Source organism: Channa argus, chromosome 13, assembly GCF_033026475.1.
Source record: "Channa argus isolate prfri chromosome 13, Channa argus male v1.0, whole genome shotgun sequence".
Lineage (NCBI taxonomy): Eukaryota > Metazoa > Chordata > Actinopteri > Anabantiformes > Channidae > Channa > Channa argus.
Genome location: NC_090209.1, coordinates 5,615,434 through 5,635,376, shown reverse-complemented (window position 1 = coordinate 5,635,376; position 19,943 = coordinate 5,615,434). Strand labels below are relative to the sequence as shown.

The window sequence follows — 19,943 nt, the reverse complement described above, 5'->3', positions numbered from 1 at the left end:
ATGAACAAAAAGGGTTTTTACAAGTACAGTGTCATTTGTAATCATGGCCAGATTTTCAATTCAGGCATCTTAAAAGAAAACAATTTCTTGTGGGGCTCCTTTTGACATTCATCATATGCAAAAACCAAACAGTAGAGCAGAAATGATTAAAGGCACAACTAACACAAAAGCACACCACCAGTCTGAATGATTGAATAAAATGAACCTTGAATAAAATAAAACACAAAGTACCTAGTGCACTGGGTTGAATATATTCGGGCTTAAAAGAAAATGCTAAAAAATGTTCTTGGGAGTGACGGGAAGATTACTTTCGCTAGAAGCTAGGGTGTGTTACCAAATAGACAAGCTGGACAACCACCTGGGGACCCCAGGCTCTGAGGGTTAACTATGACTGTGTAAATTAAATTTCACACAGAAAACCTAGAGAAAAGTTGTGTTATTGCGTCACAGGAGAACAGGACGCTGAAATTGTTTTCATTATAAATACACCTGTAAATGATGTTTTATTTTTAGGTTTATGTGAATATAATATGTCCAAAAAATAGTGTGCAAAAAACATAACGCATTTTTCAAGGATGATGCTAAACATTTCGAATTCATCAATAAAAGCATTAAATAAATAAATGGCCACGAATGTGTTGTCGGCCATAAGCGATGGGCGGCGGTAGGGAGCCTCTCGGGTTAATTGTAGTTTAAAATAAAAGCACGAAGAAGAGGAAGGACCGGAAATTGTGATGCTCCTTTTCCTGACGAAACAAGATAAACAAACAAAAGCAAGACATTCGCTATAACACATATTTTTAAAAGTTGTAAATAATTTGAGGCATTTCTACTTTTGGATATGTCGACCATGACCCGTTTGTTCCCGTGAACCCACTCTGAAAAGAGGCAAATAGGGGCTAGCATCCTTCTAGCCAAGTTAGCTGGAAGCCTACGTAGCTAAGTGGTTAGCTCGACATGTTTAGTTTAGTGCTGGGGGTGAAGGAGCGCGACATGATGGCATGAAACTCTCGCACTGTTAGCGACACTTTTTTTCACTTAAAGGTAAGCATCGTGTCCTTTTGGGGTTATATTACCTAACCAACAAAGAGAGAAGACTCTAAAAACACTGCTAGTTGCAAGTTGTTCGGGTCTAATTAGCTCATCGGTTCACAGTTGAACTGACTGAATCGCCGTTAACTTCAGGAGCTCTGCACTGTTCAGGACAAAATTCTGTGACTGACAGTCACCTAAACCGCTAAATTGAGGATTGAATCTCTATTCTGTGTGCATGTCCCTCGCTTAAACATGCAAGTGTCGTCGGATTTTAACGGGATTTTAAAACTTGGACACCCTCGATTACGATAATACATTTTTATTTTATTTTCTCACTTAAAGATTGGAAGATTGTGGGACACAGGTGTAAAACTTGGATTAAGTTTTAACCGGAACTGCCCTCCGTAAGATCTACACACCGTCACCATGGCGTGGGCTCTGAAGTTGCCTCTCACGGACGAAGTGATAGAGTCCGGACTGGCTCAGGACTTTGATGCCAGTCTGTCGGGCATTGGCCAGGAACTTGGTGCTGGAGCATACAGCATGAGGTACAGTATGAGTTTTAGACTCGTATACTGCTGTTACAACCAAAATGTGTCATCTGGTTTGTGACGTTATTCATTACATTCCCTAGTGTTGTTAAATAGTAATGAATACTGGCATGTTCACAGTGATGCCTGCTTCAGAGACCACTGTCTGAGTTAGAGAACTCTGTTACCTGTTGAATGTTTAATGTCAGCAGTCTGTTGCCACTTGACCCAGAGCTTATAACAGCGTGATTATTATCACAGCTGCAATGACTATTTAATAATTCTAATTTATCCATACCTTTCCAAAGGACTTTTTTTTATTGATTTCAGTTTACCAAATGTGATTATTTGTTGCTTTTTTTGTGCCTCGACATTATAGTCAAATAAAGTTCTGTCCCTTCTGGGCTGTCAGACAAAGCAGATGACATTACCATAGTTTTGAGGAAACTGGGATGGACTGTTTTTTTAAAAAGGGAATTTTAATTATTTATAGACCAAATGATTTACACATTGACTGAAAATGTGTCAACTTATCATGAGTTCATTCTGTAGATTTTATTATTTGTAATTTGTTTTTAATGTAATACAAACTCCTTCTCACATACGCACATTGTATTTTTGGGTTACTGGTTAGGTTTTCTACAAGTTGTTTGTTTTTTTTTTTGTTTTTTTTTGTCTTTTTAAGGTTTCTCTTTAAAATAGCTTTACAGCCAATGTTTCACATTTTCTATCAGCTTGGATGTGAGTCAACATCACACTGCTGTTTAAGCTGAGAAATCTCTTCACACACATTCATAGGTAATTATGTGAAATTCTGTAGTGAAACTTAGAAGACTTAAACATTTTATCCCCAATGGCAGATGAATTGCAAGTTAGCCTCAAAATAGTCATATGCAGAATACTCATTGATTAAATCTGCTCGGAAAATTTGATTTCCCCTGTCAATGTGCTGCATAGCTCTTATTCATTAGGTGTAAATATCTGCACGCAGTTTTTTGTGTTCTTTACGTTGGTGATGTTCTAGACAAGAGTTCAAGTGAAAAAAGATTAATATTCAGTATCCAATTGAAAATGGATATTTTTAATGTTTTCTTTCTGTTTTTCCCAATGGAAAATATGCCATATCAATTTTGGTTTTGCTGACTTAAATGCTTTGCTAGAGGAAGATCCTCCTCTTTTGTGGCCATTTCTACTTAGTAAAGTGCTCTGTTATATGACACTGTACAAGTTGCAAAGTGCCCGCTTGTTCCTGAAATTCTTTAGTTGATGGTGAACAGTGAGATACTGACTGGATACCTTGGTATTTAGTGATGTTGCCCAAATTGTCTCTAATTATAAACTGCAAATCTGCTGATCATAGTAGCCTGCCATTTGGCCTCAAGTGTTGTCTGGTGATGGTAGGTAGTGTCAGACTAGCCATAAGAAGAAAGTACTAATTTTCTAATAGTTATCAAGTGTACAAATGTCATTGTAGAGTTTTTTATGAAAGGGAAGTAATTAAGATGTCTCACAGCGAGGTCACCAGGCACTAACAGTGTCCCCCGTCCCCCTTTTTTTGTTCTCTAGTGATGTACTTGCCCTCCCCATCTTCAAACAAGAGGAATCCAACCTGCCTCCAGACAATGACAACAAGATCCTACCCTTCCAGTATGTTCTGTGTGCAGCTACCTCGCCAGCTGTTAAACTGCACGATGAAACACTCACCTACCTCAACCAAGGTCAGCATTGGGTATTTTTCAGTTTTGTGTAAATGTAATAAAATCCATGATGTGAAGCAACTGGGAGCTACACTGTCTGTTACCTGGTCCTTTTAGTTATTGTATAACAAATTTACTTGTGGCAGAAATAAAAGATGGGGATACAGTTATTATAGGAATATTTTTGCTGGACGGTCGAAGGGGGTGTTTTTTTAAATCTGTTATACAAATGTTGCAATGCAACATGATTATCTTGCTGCATTTGTTGTATTGCAATATCATACTGTATCAGTAAAGTGTTGTGACTGTAATGGGCTTTAATGACCAATGACCAAGATGTGTTCTTTTTTTTTATTGCGACTAGTTAGCCTATAAAGGTTAGATCTCAACTATGAACATTTGATCTGTTTTGAGAGCCCAGTGCCAGGAATTGATATACTATGTGAACATGTGATTACAGGACAGTCCTATGAAATTAGAATGCTTGACAATCGGAAAATTGGGGAACTTCCAGAACTCAATGGTAAAATGGTGAAGGTAAGGCTTGGACAACCCAGTTCACATTCATACTACATTATAATATTACAGTAAGCATCTACAAGGCTAAAACCAAATAATTGCATTAGTAACCTAAAATCCTTTGTAAAAATACATTTCCCTGGATTTCAGAGCATTATTCGTGTGGTGTTTCATGACCGACGACTTCAGTACACAGAGCACCAGCAGCTAGAAGGCTGGCGCTGGAACAGGCCTGGGGATCGCATCCTCGACTTGGGTGAGCACCAACTCAAAAATGGCAGTTCTACTTCCACCGCGCCTGAATGTTCTGGTTCTTATGGATGATATTCTATTTATGTGTAACTTGTATGTAGTTTTAAATGACCTGACTAAATATTTGTTGACGGGACCTACTTCAGGATTATGAGTGTTGACATGAAATTGAAGCACAAAATGACAGAGGTGATATTTTTTTGGGCAGATGATGTGCATTAAGAACTCTTTTGATAACAGGTTGTTTTACATTGACCCATTCCAGATATCCCCATGTCAGTCGGCATAATCGACCCCAGGGCTAACCCTACTCAGCTTAACACTGTGGAGTTCCTTTGGGACCCATCAAAAAGAACCTCTGTTTTTATCCAGGTAGCTTGATGTGCAAATCTGTTGCTTTCCTGAACTATTTACTTTGCGGCAACTTAAAGCAGTTTGGCAATAGAGCATTAAGTTTGTTAACCTTTAGCGTAGTCAACTGTAGTGTATGGCAACATAACATTAAATAAACTGATGCTAATGTAACGATTTTGCCATGATCTAACCTAAGTAATATTTAATGTCCTGATGGAATTTTTCCCCCCCTTTTTTTTTAATTAAGGTTCATTGCATTAGCACAGAATTCACCATGCGCAAACACGGAGGAGAAAAGGGTGTGCCTTTCCGCATTCAGATCGACACATTTAATGAAAATGAAAATGGAGAGTACACGGAACACCTTCACTCTGCCTCCTGTCAGGTCAAAGTTTTCAAGGTAATGGTTAAAAGAAAAACAATTGATTCCCTGGCAATGCAAACATTTGTTTTATTACTCTCCAGCAGTGTTGTTTCCTGACTCAAATGACCTGTTTTAGCCTAAAGGTGCAGACAGAAAGCAGAAGACTGACAGGGAGAAAATGGAAAAGAGGACCCCACAGGAAAAGGAAAAGTACCAGCCCTCCTATGAAACCACAATCCTGACAGAGGTTAGCTTATTATTAGAGTTTTACACACCGTTAACTACCTTGTTTCTCAGCTCAAACTCCAACAAGGTGTCCAACAAAATTTCGTGAACCCTAGGTCTGAGCACCTGCTGATACCATGTCAAGTCTGAAAACTACAATTATTTAAATGTTGATTGCTTTTAATATGTATTTGACACACTGACAAAACAGCTTTAGCTTCGATTATATGACACTTCTTAGTCAACAGTGCTGAGCTGCAACTCTTTTCTGGACTGGCTACAATAGTTTTCATTTCAAATGCTATATTTTCTGTTGCCAAACATCGGGGGAAGACCAACCTTGGACAGAGGCAGGCTCTACCTGCCTCATCCATTCCCTGGAGAAGGAGCATGTGAACATAGGTCTGACATAATTGTGTCATAATTTTTAGGACCATATAGAGAAAAATTCCTCAGTAGGATTTAGAAAAGGTGAATATGGGGCGAGGTACACAGCTGTTGGCCATTGATGGGGCAAACCAAGTTTTGGCCAGTACAGCCTGGCGAAAACATACATTGTCTCATAAATCCATAAATCTGGGCTGCTTTTGATCGAGATTTTGATCTGAAACAAGCAAATTGTAGATTGATGCAGCATCACAATCACCTTTTCCCCATGATGTCCAGGTCTATTTTTAGTAGTGCTGGGCGATATTAGATTATTTCTGTGATGATCAATTTTTTCCAAATTGAACTATAACTATATAGTAGAGCATGAGAGACGGAGAAATCTTGCTAGATGAATTTGAAAAGAATCGATCATTATAAAATGCTTGGGGTGATTTTTGTAGTTCAAACACAACTGACCCATGCTCTGTGCAGTCCTTGTCCACCTCACTGCAGAAGTAGGATGAGGCAGAGTTGGAGGCTGGGCAGAGTGCAGGGACACACACAACGTGTAGACAGAGTATTTGCCACTAATGTTCACCCTCTGTGAAGCTCACATTCAGTTTCTTTAGTTGTAAATGGATGCAACTTTTCGGTGAATGGGCAATTTAAGATATGTATTCAGTAAACAGCACTTAGAGCGTCAATGTAAATACTGGCTATGCAGCTGATTTCAGTGCACCACAGATGCTCTGTGGCTACTCTACCTAAGTAGAGTGGAATGGGGGAATAAGGTATTTTAATACACTTATTAAAAGATTTGTATTGTCTAAAATCAGCATACAGATATTCAAAATGTAATCTTCTCTACTCCCATTTGGTTAGTTGTCAGCCTAAAATGTAAAGCCTAAATCTGTGTGTTTTCTAAAAAAAAAATCCACATACTCTTTTCTTTTTTCCTCACGTATGCAGTGAGATGTTTTGCACTGTCGATTCCAGTGTTGGTGGTGGTAGCAGTGCTGCAACATTAGCAGTTTGAGGTGGACTAAACAGAGTAGAGCAGAGCTCGGGAGGGACAGACTTTTGATATGCTTACTTTAGCATTAACCTGTACAAGCCACCATATAACAAAATATGTAATATAATGCTGAAGTCTTGAAGATATGTAATGATGTAACTCAAAACAAATGGTCATGCAGACAAATGCATTTAATTTGCCTTGTGTGGCAAATTAAATGTAAGAGGCTACATCAACAAAGGATGGCAGCTGAAATTTTCAGATTCCACAATAACAAAATTATTTTTGTTCTTTTCCAGTGCTCTCCCTGGCCTGAGGTTACATATGTCAATAACTCCCCAACTCCTAGCTTCAACAGCACACACAACACCTTCCCAGTTGCTGAAGGGTATGAATGTGTCACAATTTTTGACAGTCATTCATTATTAATGCTGGTAGCTAATTTAATATAAAATGAATTCTGTATAGTGGTTGTGTGTGGTGAGTGAGGAACTCACATAATGTTTAGAATCATCTGAATGTGGATTTCAGTATTGTTCCTGGGTTATAACATGATGCTTTTTTTTTGTTGTTCGTTTTAGAAATGGATCACCAAACCACCAGCCAGAGCCTGTCATTCCGGCAGCAGATGTGAGTTCAACTGCACTTTACCTTTGTTTACTCATTTTATTGCCTAGATAACTCAAGCGTCAGTATACCATTCACTAATGTACATAGAAATGTAACAATATCAAGGTTGGGGAAAGTCACTGAGGTTACTTTTATCCAAAGTTACTTTAATAAAGAGGAATCCGCTTCTGCCATTAGAGATAGGAAGATTCAGGTTAATTGTTAGTGATAACAGGATCATTGGGCTGTCAGGATGGTCATAGACTGTTACATTGCACAATTCCATTTCACTTTCTGTCTCTAAAATAGACGTGGCAGGTTTTCTTTTCCTCATTGCAAGACCTTGACTTTTATATATATATATGCGCTCAGGAAATGTCTGTGGGAGTTCTCTGAGATGTTCTTTGTCATTGTTGCATATATTTCTTCCTGAACTGGCTTGTGTTTGACATTTTTTTTTTTTTTTTATAATTTTAGAATTTATTACCCACTGCAACACCACAGGATGCACAACAGTGGCTTCACAGAAACCGCTTCTCGCCTTTCTGTCGGCTATTTACCAATTTCTCAGGTAAACCCGCTCCTCGGTACAGAATTGTTACAAATTATACACGAAAACAATCAGTGTTGTTTAACAGACAGAAGAGCTGGGAGGGGAACTGAAAGAAAAGTCAGGTTCGATTTATGGTGTGAAGGGGATATTCACATGTGAAAAGACTCTAAAGATGTAAAGATTCATAACCTTTCTTAGCCAAAGCACAAAAACCAAGGTTTTTTCCTGTGTACCAGGGGCAGATCTATTGAAACTGACCAGGGATGATGTCATTCAGATCTGCGGGCCAGCAGATGGTATAAGGCTCTTTAATGCACTGAAGGGACGGTGGGTCTTCAACATTCTTGTCCTGGGTGTCACTGTGTAATTTAGTGAATATATCAAGAAAGTCTTCATACATTTATTGACATCTTGTCATTTTCTTTCTGTGAATGGTGTTTATAGGGTGGTACGTCCGAGGCTGACCATCTACGTTTGCCAAGAGTCTCAGCAGGCATGGGAACAGCAACCCAAACATGAAAACGGAGATGCTGCTGCCAACACTTTCTTTGGTCAGTCCATGTTTTTGATTCATGTGTGTAGCAATAAATGAATCATGGAGATAGAATCTGCTAATGACACAAACAGCCACAAGACAGATAATAAACAAGGAGGAGATCATTCAAAGTATCATTGAAGTGCAATAGCCATAATAAAATTTATGAAAATAGTTAAGCCCAGATATGGGGCAATAGTGGCATAAAGCTTAGAGACGTGAACTTGGGACCAGAACATCACTTGTCCAGCCAGTGAACTGGCAGGATAAAAATTTTGGTGCAGCCATTGATTCCTACGTCATCAACAACACTGTGATGCCCTTGGACAAGGCCTTTAGAAGAATAGTTTAGAATTTTTTAACCTGATCTTAATAGAAACTCTAGTGTTATTTATGCACATGGAACAGGCTGTTCTATATGCTTTCCATGGTGAACACGACCTTCCACCTTGAACACGACTACACTTTAAGCAACTGAGTCTCATATAAACTTTCAGCGGTAACACTGGGCTACATTGATACTGAATGTGTTAAAGTTGCAGCATTTGTAGGACATATTTGACCCTGTTCTGTTCTCTTGAGCTGGGTGGAGGCATATGATATTCTGTAGCGACTTTTCATCTATGGATACAAAGTAAATTAGAAACAGTGCAAACTAATAGTGGTTCCATTTAGGAATTTTAGGGGGATTTCATATGGCACACATGAAGCCTACATACACAGATTAACAAACAAAAAGGCAGAATAAGGGACAGAATCAAAACGCTAAAGCAAAACCATTATCACAATCTCTCTTGGTTACCATAATATGCCCCCAGCTGACATACACTAAAATTAGTTTTTACAAAGATGAGGAAAAAACACAATAAGACCATAAATTTCTCTCCACTTAACCCCTAGTCAGCTGTTTGTTGGTGATGTCACAGCCTTTAGACTTTTAATCACAGTGTTGCTCTCTGAGAAACCGTGTCTACATAAGTGTAGCAGTCTGCAAACGGTGTATTTATGTCCATTTTAATCACTATTAGCCACAACCGGCTGCTTTCAAGATCCTCTTAGGGGAAATCTGTAGAACACTTTCACTCATCAGTTGTTTCTTGAAAAACAAAAACGATGCATGTTGGCAGGAACAAATCCGCATTGGCATGACTTGGGTTTGTAGCCATAGCAGTTAGATGACCATTAGGAAGAGAACAAACAGCAGTTTGTTACATTTGCATAAATAGCACTCTGTTATATAATTATATAATAATTACCAGGTCAAAAAAAGTATTCCTAAGTAGTCCTTGAAGAACCACACCCACAATTCAGACTGGTTGCACTGAGCAGCTGCTCTCCTGAAAGAGAGAGGGGACCTCTCAGGACATCTACCTTTTTGACTCTAATTTCTGAAGTTGTGTCGTCCTGGTGGCTCCTAACCAGTCCACAAATTTCTGCTTGACTGGCAACTTTATTATTGTCATTTGATAATGAATAATAATCGAGGGGCTGGGTGGACTGAGGCAGAGCATATCAGATGGTAGTAGCATGTAGCAGGGCAAAGAGAAGGAGGGGTTGGAGGGAGCAGAGCAGATTAATGTTGAGTTCGGCTTTAAATTTAAGCATATTTTTAGGGGCTTGTGTCCTTGTACCACGTATATTTTGATGCACAGAACACAGACATAGTACCAGTAGTTAAAACCTTCATAAAATCATGGTAAGTATATATAAATTACAGGCAACAAATGAATATTCATATTTCCGTACCTGCTTTTTTTGCAGTGTACCATGCAATTTACCTGGAGGAGCTTACGGCCACTGAGATGACAGAGAAAATTGCTCAGCTCTTCAACATCTCACCCAGACAGATAAATCAGATCTTTAAACAGGGTCCTACTGGAATACATGTGCTGGTCAGCGATGAGGTATGATTATCTTTTTTTTTTTTTAATCCCCATGTCTCTGACTTTGCCATGGGTACACTCTGAAATCACAGTTGCCAATGCTGTAAGACCAACAACTAGTTGTCATTTAACATTAGTAAACAGCTTGTTTCCCTCCTAGATGATTCAGAACTTCCAGGACGAAGTATGTTTTGTTTTGGACACAATGAAAGGTATTTGAGTCTGATGTTGATAAAAGATGATGCGTTATCTTCTTTCTATATTTAAACATAGAGCCTTGATAAACTTCATCATTGGAGGTTTATTTATAACAGCCTTCTCCTTTTCTTTCCAGATGACACAAATGACGGCTACCACATCATCTTGAAGTGAATGTTGGGCAAGACAATAAAGTAGCCTAGCTCTCTTCTTATATCTGAACCAGTCAGCCCCTCTTGAACTTCACACTCCTTGCTGTTCTTGGAATATGTGGAGATGCCCTAAGAAACCTTCTGAGGCTGAGGAACATGCAACTGAAGCACCTGGCCTTCTCCTCAACAAACCTTATTGTCTTACTTTTGAGGGAGTGACTCTGTTACTTTAGTGAAGTAACAGGCTCCTTCTCGTCCTGTCATGTTTCCCTTTAAAAGTAACTTTTTTTTCTCTGTCGCTTATGTCTCATGAAAGAGGTTATTGGCACTACAGCTGCTATTGCTGTTTCATAGCTCAATTTCTGGTGTGTCTGTGATTCAGAATAATTTAAAACCAACAACCAAAAATGGGGGAGAAGAGCAACAGAAAAGAGAGACAGATTTGATAGTATTTGACTTACAGTACAGCATTATTTCACGCTACGTTTCCTTACAGGATCTACTTAAACCAGCCTGCAAGGAATGTGGTAGAGCAGTCACACAGTCACATCAAACGTCCGCAACAGGAGTCAGAATTAGCAATTGGGACATTAAAAGGACTCTAGCTATCCTCCATCACGTCTGTTTCCTTTGAAAGCTAAAAAGCCTAGTCTTTCACTGGTTTGACTTTTTATGTGTGAGAAACACAAATGATTTTTATTTTATTTTTTACCCTGACTCATAAACACTGTTCAATTTATAGTTGGCCTTCATGCTTGTGACTTTTAAATCTTGAAAGATGATGAAACACTGTCATATTAGTGATCGCACCAGCAAACTGTCTCTGGCCTGTGTGCTTCCTGTCCCTATCTGCTTATTTAGTATTTCACTTGGTGGCAATTTTCTTAAACTATTTTTTTTTTAAAAATAGATCATTGTTCTAAAATGTTCTTATAAAAAAAAAAATCATGTCTTTTTTTTTATATCCTTTGTAACGTGCGTATGTTTTTTCATTGTTTTTAAATGTTACCAAATACTAATAGGTGTAATAGATCGTTGGGCACGCCAGAGCTGCATGTGAAAAGATATGAGTTTATGTTCAGTTTGTTGTACTGCTTACATGAAATCGATAGCTTGACATTTTTGATCTCTCCATCTCTGCCCCGTCTCATCAGCATTATTAAATATGTACTCATGCACTGGTTGTCATCCGTTTCTCTGCTTGTAACCATAAGCAAAATAAATGAGGTTTTTAATTATATCCCAAATGTTTAAAGATGACCTGATTTTTTTTTTTTTTTTTTTTTTTTTTTTTTTTTATTGACGTGATTTAACACATTATTTCCTTTGTTGGCCTACTACTCAGTCATTATGTTGCCATGGAAACTACCTTTTGACAATGCTGTACAACACTGTACATCACACAAGATGCGGGTTAATGTTAAATAACTTGCATATCATATTTTGCACAACTTGCTTTGCTCAATATGAACAAAGAAGCAAAAAAAAAAAAAAAAAAAAAAAAAATCTTAATTTCATTTCCCAGCATGCTCCGGTGCAGGCCATGCCAGTGATGTCACAATAAGTGTATATATACGGCTACAGGGAAGAATCTCTTCCTCCATTGTTACATTGTAAAAAACGGAGCCGGGGCGAAAACGGCGGAGAAAACGCGACTTCTCGTTAGGAAAATTTGCAACCTTTTTTACACCGAAACGAAACAGGCCAGCACCCGCGTTCATGCGAGAAGACAGTGAAGTAAAGTCAGCCGACCGAACCCGCCCCGGTGAAAGGAAAAAAGGATAAACGAACACAGATGTCAGCGGATTTCTCCATTGCGAGCGTTTCACGGCTCACATCAGGAAGATAAGACAATCTGCTGCCAACATTATTCAGGTGACACCAAAAATGTCGGGAAATAAAGCGCAGCTAATCATATAACGTCCCTGTTTGTGCTGACTGTCCTTTAAATAGACAGGCATGCGACATTTAAATAAAAGCTACAGGTCTAACACACAGCTCCCGTTTTCTTCGTGATCTTTCAGGGTGCAGAACAATGAGCATGAAGCCCAAGTAGCCTCATATAGTCGGATGTAAGTGTGGCAAATTGACAATCACGCAAGCTTTCAGCCAGATCACTTTGGTTTAGCATTGCAGTCTGGATACACGTTTTCAGGGATACAGGATTTAGCACACATACACACACACACACACACGAACACAAAAAAGCACCTCCTAGGGCGTTAAAACATTGATGTGCAGCTCTCGTTGGGAAGAAAAACTACCTACGAGTTGGTTGGAATAAGGGTCCCGGTTTCTGCCCCAGGTAAGCAGGTTTAGTATTTCATTAACCAGCCAATTTGCCATTGTGTGTGTGTGTGTGTGTGTGTGTGTGTGTGTGTAAAAATGGGTATAGTAGAGAGAGAGAGAGAGAGAGAGAGAGAGGACCGTCCTGTCAGACTGATAACATCCAGCCCAACACAGACTGGCCAGTAGCTTCATGCACACAGTCAAACAAATACCTCCTCCCCAATGCATGTTGTCCCCCTGAATGTAAAGTCACAGTTGTCCTTAAACCAGCTGTAGCCTGACACAGCCCAGTGGAGCCCTTAAAGGAACAGGAGGGTGACCGTGACTCTGATATTCATAAAAGAAAAATGAGCACACCATCAAAATTGAGCCTACGCTCTGTTTGCTCTACTTATATTGGAGTCCCAGTTGGAAAGTGATTCACACTGGTGCTATAATCACACCACTATCCGCACTGAACCTCTAACACCTGCACTTGTTCCTCATAAATGTTAAAACCCACATTAAAACTGTATGTTCACATACTTCTTTCTTTGCACTGCACTCCTACTGTCATAAACTACAGGATCCTCCATAATAATCAGGACACGAATCGGTTGCTGACACACTGTATGAGGATTTTCTTTTCAGCTATTACATAAAATTCTGAACGCGAAATATAAAATCACACTAAAGGCACTATAGCAGTTTCATAAATGTTCTGTCTACAGAGCAGCTGCAGACTATATAATATAATCTGGTTCATGTTTAGAACAAGCTGCGCTGAACAATATTGTAGAACTGTTAGTGTTCCTTCACAGGAAACCTGAATAATTTCTTGTTTGAAGAAATGACGTATTTCGAAATGACAATTAAGGTTTTTGCTCTAAGAATCATGTGACATGTTAAAAATGTGCCTAATACAAATGTAGAGTTGCATAGTACACTATTAATTACCAGGAGTATCTTATTCCTACCATAAGGAACAAGTGTATATAGAGCTTTGGACACAGACACATGACCTCTATGAAATATCACCACTGCTTACTTGGGGTGTGTCTTAAAAATACAAAACTTTATAAGATGCAGTTTGAGCCCAGACCTACAGGCTAAAACATCATATAACACGAGACATTTGTTCAAATGCTTTGATTCACCTTGTTTGACCTCTCTTGCTCATGTGATTGATCAGCTTCAGCTGTCAGATTCGCTCATATTGATCCCCCCCCCCCCCTTTTTTTTCTTAGATGTTTATAACAGAATTCAGAGGAATAAATAAAAAAAAAGTGAGTTGAGAAGCCATAGGGATCATTCGCTTCAAGGCTGTGCTCAGAAGCCGTGCTTGTCTAGTTGCCATGGTGACGTTTCTAGACGTGATGATTTCAAAGTAGGATTTCATGTGAGATGTGGGGGCCACAGAGAGGAAATGATGGAGCTGTGAAAACACATGAAAGGAGATGGGAGCAAACAGCTGATGTCCCCTTTGGATTTTCTGTTAGTGTTGCAAACTGACCTTAAACAGGAGCAGTTAGATTCAGATGATCGCCCACTCTGCCTCTTCATAAGTGAGAGGATTTAGCCAATTGTAAACACAATGCCACGTTCTCTGGTGCTGAGTGTGTCGCTAGCGGCTTGATGTGTGCGCCTCTGTGCCCTCAGACACCGAGTTTCCATGGAGGCAGGTTCGTCTCTCAGCCTCAAAAGAAGATATGAAGAGGTGGACAACAGCTCTCCATTCTCTACACCTAAAGACTCTGACGATGACATCTCCAGCAGTGACAGCGCCGACAGCTGTGACAGCCTCAATCCCCCTTCCAGCACAGCATTTACCCGTAAGGAACCACAGAAGACAGACATTAAAAAAGGCAATTTACTCTAAAAGCAACTCAAAGAATTCATTTACTAAAGTACGTAATTAGTCATGTGTAACATTACATTCCAACTCCTTTTAGCCACATCCATCCTCAGACAGCACAAGGCCTCACCGGGGGGGAAACGCGTGCGTTTTGATGTGGTGACCGTGTATTACTTCCCCCGGAGGCAGGGCTTCACCAGCGTGCCCAGCCAAGGGGGCAGCTCCCTGGGCATGGCCCGTCACCACTCCTCCATCAGACACTACACGCTGGGCGAGTTTGCACGCGAACAGGAAACCAGCCACCGCCACACTTTACGCCAGCACCTGCGCCAAGAGAAGCTGAACGCCCGCAAGATGAAGGTAAAGCCAGACTTTTCATCATCAAGAGTGTGGGGCTCATCAGTTGATTAACCTTTGGCTTATGACACTTGATAGATAGTTATTACATAGTTATTTAGTAAATAGTTTCATTGTGTTAATTGTTCGAGGCCCAAAGTAAACCTTTCCAATGTTCATTAGAACAATATTTTAAAAAAATCAATACCAATGCGTAGTAGAACATTCTTGTTCTCCCTCTTCCATTAATTATTTCAGATTGCTTCAGACTGGGAACCACTGGGCTAAAGTACTAAAGTGTATGTATGAAGTAGAAGTACAAACCCTGTTTCCAGCAGAAGATGGGACATTGCATAACATTTGAAAAAAGGGAGAATACAATGATTTACAAATCACTTGAAACCTGTATGTGATAGTAAATAGTACAAACATAACATCTAATGTTTAAATAGAAATATATATTTTCCTCATTTTCATTTTGGTGCAAACAATTCATCTAAAAAAAAGTTGGGACAGGGTCAACAAAAGACTACAAATGTTGAACATGTCACAATGAAAAGCATCGAAAGAGAAGCTTTCTTCATCTAAAGTTCATAATGTCATAAGATATTCAGAGAAACTGGAGAAATCTCTGTCTGCAAGAGACAAGTCAAACGTGACGGTGGTGCAGGAAGGTAGAGCGGTCGTTCACCAATCTCGCAGTTGGTGGTTCAATCCCTGGTTCCTCCGGTCACATGTTGAAGAGCAAGTCAATGAAGCCCAAGTTAGTTGCGCTGGGTGAGCGTTGGCCAGGTGCATAGCAGCTCCCCCATTGGTGTGAATGTGCTTTGAGTGTCAATAAGTAGAAAAGTGCTATATCATATAAAAGTGCAGATCATTTATCTGAACCTGAGCCTATTTGAAATGGAATGAGGTGAAGTGGAAAACTGTGCTTTGGTCTGAAAAGTAAAAATTTGAAATCATGGGCAGTGCACAGTTCAGAAGCCAGCATCTGTGATGAAGGGTAACATGCACATTTCTAGGCCTCATTAATCCTGAACAATATATTCAGGATAAAACCATATTCTCCACAGGTTCCAAAAGCATGACTCCGTACAGTCTAAGTCCTAAACTGGCCTTCATGTAGTCCAGCTCACAAACACATTCTAGACAAGCAAATCTACTAACTACAACCAAAAAATGCCTAAAATAATTTTCAAATCAGCACACGCTCTATTTACTTTTCACACACTGTCCCGATCTTTCTCAAGCTCGATGAGGTACACCACCAATATGAATTATTTGCAGTAGTACAAAATATAACCTTTGGGATATTTATCAAACACTTGAGATTAAAAAGGATTTAAATGAATGTCGTGTCGTCCACAGCTGACGAGGAACGGCACAGTGGAGTGCACTCAGGCCGACCTGCTGACTCTGGAGGACGTATCTGATGAGGACCTCGATGTGGACGGGGTGGAGGTGGACGACTGTTTCTTCCTTCAGCCGCTGCCCACAAAGCGCCGTCGAGCCCTCCTCCGAGCCTCTGGCATCGCCCGCATCGACGCTCGTGAGAAAACTGAGCTGCGCGCCATCCGCCTTTCGCGGGAAGAATGTGGCTGCGACTGTCGCTTGTACTGCGACCCCCGCCACTGTGGCTGCAGCCAGGCTGGCATTAAGTGCCAGGTAGGGGTGGTTGACTTGTAGCGGAAGATAAAAGCCACTATGCAGTTGTCTGCTGGCTTGACTCTTGAGTGAGTCAGCACTCACTGCTCAGCAAATGTCTACCCTCTTTCCTTTGAAAGTCTTATATGGGGGCATTTATTTGTCCCGTGGGCCTTTTCACGGAAGCCACTTTTGATTTGTCACCGTAGAAAAAGCACAGGTGGAAATGAATGATGGATGAATTCCATCTCACTGCTTTCAGTATCAGGGACCTGGTAATGTGCACAGGAAACTGAAGGAAGTTCTGAGCATGTGGAGAGAAGTTACTGTAAGAAAGATTTCACTGTTTTTAACTTGTTAATGTTTGTTGTTTATTGCTTTTAGTGTTGCTGCAGAAAATGCTAAAAGCTCTGCGACAAGCTGAGGTTTATGATACTCACATCTTTAGTTTACCAAGATAATCATCGCAAATGAGCAACGCTTTTGGGATTTGTGTGACACGACTTTTATGAAACATCTCCGAGCCTCTAACGTGTAATTTGATTTAGCCCACTTAGCACTTCTACCAAAGCTTTTGCTCTTAGCATATCTGTATATGACTGTACTGCAGGTCCCTCTGTGTTCGGCATGATGACATTTCATGTTACAAACATCCGCTGTCGTCTGATTTACCCACTTGATAGCAACTAGCTTTTTAAAGGCACAGAAGTCATGAGAGGGGAGTGTGTGATGTTAATGACAAACCCTTTCACAAAACCCATACATTTGCAGATAAGGGAGCCTAAAGTGCCATTATGCTGAATCATTATCATGTTTTAGGACTCATTTTTGAAACACTCTGTTGAAACCGTATTTATTTATTTATTTATTTATTTTTACATGCAGCTGTGTCACTTCACTGAGGTCGAAACAGGTCTATTTTTTTTATTCATTGATACAGTGCATTGGGCAGAGTTTAAAGTCAGTGCACTGGAGCAGTAAGCCAATAATTAAACTAACATCTGTTTACACAACTCATTTCTCTCATTTCAGTGAACTGAAATGAGATTTAAAAATAAAAAAAATCCTTTCAGTTCCTGTGTTTTTTTTGTTTTTGTTTTTGTTTCTTACTGTACTCGTCTCTGCATGTGCTGCGTCATCTGTCTTCGGCCTTTAAGCTGCACAACACTAATAACGTAGGACACACTTGCATAAATGGGTCATTAAGTTCCAAGTATTTATCCTAAGCTGTTCATATATAATAAAAGTGGAACTAAAACTGTTCCGTGTGCTTTCCTCACCAGGTTGATCGAATGTCTTTCCCATGTGGCTGCTCCAGAGACGGCTGCGGCAACGTAGCGGGCCGAATCGAGTTCAACCCTCTACGTGTGAGGACTCACTACCTGCACACCATCATGAAGCTCGACCTGGAAAAGAGGAAGATGCTGATTCAAGGGACTGGAGACCAGCATGCTGAATCTGACCCAGTTCCCTCCCCCTCATCCACTTGCCCCACTTCCCCGGACCTGTCCTCCATCACCGGCCTTGACTCTGAGCTGGAAGAGAGCGAGGTGCAGACAGTGGTGGAGGTTCAGGATCTCCTGGCTGAGCAGGAGGTGCTGGAGAGGGAGAACGAGACAGCTGTGTTGCACCTGCAGAGTGCAGAGGAGCAGGAGAGGAGGGAGAGGGAGGAGGCTGAAGGGGATACAGTACAGCAGGAGCTGGGCTCCGGAGGTCTGCCAGAGCAGCCTCTCTGCCTCCTGCCCGCCGCTTTGGAAGGTGAGCTGCCTGAGCAGGCTGAGGTGCCAGGTGTGGAGCAGGTCCTCCTACAGGGGCCCTTCCCCACTGGGGCCACAGTGTTGTGCATCACCGATAACCAGGAGGAGAGCCCCTCTGATCTCCTCAAAGACTCCACTTCTCTGCTCTACTATCAGCTCAGTCCCATAGAGTCTGGAACCTTTGAGACCCTAGCCAGAGCAGAGGAGGCGGAACACGAGGAGCGCTTGGCGAGAGAACAAGACGCAGAGGGAGGTGAGTGTGTGGAGAGGAAACAAGAAGGAGGAAAGGAGTCTGAGGATGACAAGATTACCTGCAGGCCGAGTTTGGGCAACTCTGTGCCCAGTCTGAGCTCAGCAGCAGGGGAGAGCTCCTCTGGTCATCAGCAGAGCCTCGCTGAAGAGCATCGCCAGGGGGAGTCACATGTTGAGAAAGAAGTGGCTCCACTGCTTCCTGAAGTTTAGCTCCAGCTTCTCTGCAGATATTTTGCACAATAGCTTCATCTAAGATGAATAAATGACACATTTCACATTTATAACTGCTATCATGAAGAACGATTACAGGTTGCAATCTCTTGTGGTGACTCATTGATTTATGTGGAGAATGAGCTTGAGTATTACAATACATAAGTAAGGGGAGATGCTGAAAGCACATACAGATGACTCCCCAGAAAAAGATATGGATGCAGCTACATGGAAACATTGTAAGTAATAGCATTGGGAGGGGGTGATGAATGCGGCCTTAAAAGGGGAAAACATAAAAACACTTGCGTGTAGGAGTTATTTGTCAATATTTGAGGGGTACAAGCAAGTAGTGCTTTGTTCATTTCCAGCGCAGCAAAGAGAAAACACACCGTGTGAATGCTGACACAAGCCTTCTATTTGGTGATGTATAAAGCTATCAACACTAAACACAAATAGTTTAGCAGCGCACAAGAAGCTGCTGGATTCCAATTCCTGTACCGGCTCAATTTGCATTACAGCAATTAGTGCTGCAGTCAAACCAAACGAAGGCCTGCGAGTATCCTCCACTGAAAATAGACCTAATAATCCTGGAAATACTTGTTTTTTTGTGTACTGTATATGCATTTGCGATGTGCAAGACAGAGCTGAGGTTGCTGCTTTGTTTTTGTTTTGTTGTTTTGGTTTCTGTTTTTATGTTTTTTGACGTTTGTGCACACTGAGGGCAGCAAGTGTTGTGACATGAAGGTAAAGCAACACCCAGAGGCAGATTAGCTCTGGCGTCAGTTGTTGCCGTCGCTCACCTCGGGCTGCTCCTGCAAAATGCAGTCCCATTTGTCAAGAAATAAAAAAAAAACAACAACAACTAGTTTATCTGTAGTTGCAATGCCTATGATATTATTTCTTTAAATACTGTGTCTTTTGTGAATTAGTCCTCACAGTCTTTGTTTATATTTTTTTGAAAGTTAACGTTATTTCTTTCACACTGTTACTCTCTAAATGCCGTGTAGTCGGTCTTGTCATGATAAAACGCCAGAACAGCTCTTCCTAGTCCTCTTTTGATGAATTGTTCTATGAGAAAAAGATGAATCAAATTTCATATGGAGAAAATAGCATTAAAGAGTCCAACAAAAACAGCATGTGCTGTTGAAAGTAGTTATACGAAATAATGTGACGTTACTAAACAGACTGTCTAAATTTGTATATGTTTTGTGTTGCTCGCGTGCGTGCGTGCGTGGGGTGTGCATGTGAATGCTGGTGAAAGGCGAGTGTGCGTCAAAGTGTATGCACTATTATGGACAAGAGGGCAGAAGGGGGGGGGGGGGGTGTATTAG

The 19,943-nt window shown here is 40.6% G+C and overlaps 2 protein-coding genes across 5 annotated transcripts; both read left to right on the top strand.

Moving 5' to 3' along the window:
• The first annotated feature begins 712 nt into the window (after nucleotides 1-712).
• On the top strand, nucleotides 713-11,530 carry tfcp2 (transcription factor CP2). The gene is made up of 16 exons (XM_067528085.1): nucleotides 713-1,044; nucleotides 1,378-1,583; nucleotides 3,132-3,283; nucleotides 3,723-3,799; nucleotides 3,932-4,037; nucleotides 4,299-4,405; nucleotides 4,635-4,787; nucleotides 4,888-4,998; nucleotides 6,660-6,748; nucleotides 6,942-6,990; nucleotides 7,447-7,540; nucleotides 7,759-7,849; nucleotides 7,967-8,073; nucleotides 9,819-9,961; nucleotides 10,101-10,152; nucleotides 10,275-11,530. Exons 2-16 carry the CDS (start codon nucleotides 1,462-1,464, stop codon nucleotides 10,310-10,312), a joined length of 1,491 nt encoding a protein of 496 aa, XP_067384186.1. The 5' UTR covers nucleotides 713-1,044; nucleotides 1,378-1,461; the 3' UTR covers nucleotides 10,313-11,530.
• Nucleotides 11,531-11,844: 314 nt separating this feature from the next.
• Nucleotides 11,845-18,850, top strand: csrnp2 (cysteine-serine-rich nuclear protein 2). 4 transcript variants are annotated; one of them, XM_067527799.1, is made up of 6 exons: nucleotides 11,845-12,165; nucleotides 12,315-12,595; nucleotides 14,218-14,423; nucleotides 14,511-14,773; nucleotides 16,118-16,414; nucleotides 17,677-18,850. In XM_067527799.1, exons 3-6 carry the CDS (start codon nucleotides 14,231-14,233, stop codon nucleotides 18,610-18,612), a joined length of 1,689 nt encoding a protein of 562 aa, XP_067383900.1. In that variant the 5' UTR covers nucleotides 11,845-12,165; nucleotides 12,315-12,595; nucleotides 14,218-14,230; the 3' UTR covers nucleotides 18,613-18,850. The 4 variants fall into 4 exon arrangements, with proteins under 4 accessions (XP_067383900.1, XP_067383901.1, XP_067383902.1 ...); XM_067527800.1 differs by lacking the exon at nucleotides 12,315-12,595; XM_067527801.1 differs by having other exon boundaries at nucleotides 11,845-12,595; nucleotides 14,218-14,390.
• The last annotated feature ends 1,093 nt before the right edge of the window (nucleotides 18,851-19,943 follow it).

Coding starts and splice junctions, on each gene's coding strand:
- csrnp2 (XM_067527800.1), top strand. CDS start 14,231: ATGGAGGCAGGTTCGTCTCTCAGCCTCAAAAGAAGATATGAAGAGGTG. Junction 14,424..14,510: donor GAAGACAGACATTAAAAAAG/GCAATTTACTCT, acceptor AACTCCTTTTAG/CCACATCCATCCTCAGACAG. Junction 16,415..17,676: donor AGGCTGGCATTAAGTGCCAG/GTAGGGGTGGTT, acceptor TTTCCTCACCAG/GTTGATCGAATGTCTTTCCC.
- tfcp2 (XM_067528085.1), top strand. CDS start 1,462: ATGGCGTGGGCTCTGAAGTTGCCTCTCACGGACGAAGTGATAGAGTCC. Junction 6,749..6,941: donor ACCTTCCCAGTTGCTGAAGG/GTATGAATGTGT, acceptor TGTTCGTTTTAG/AAATGGATCACCAAACCACC. Junction 9,962..10,100: donor ATGTGCTGGTCAGCGATGAG/GTATGATTATCT, acceptor TTTCCCTCCTAG/ATGATTCAGAACTTCCAGGA.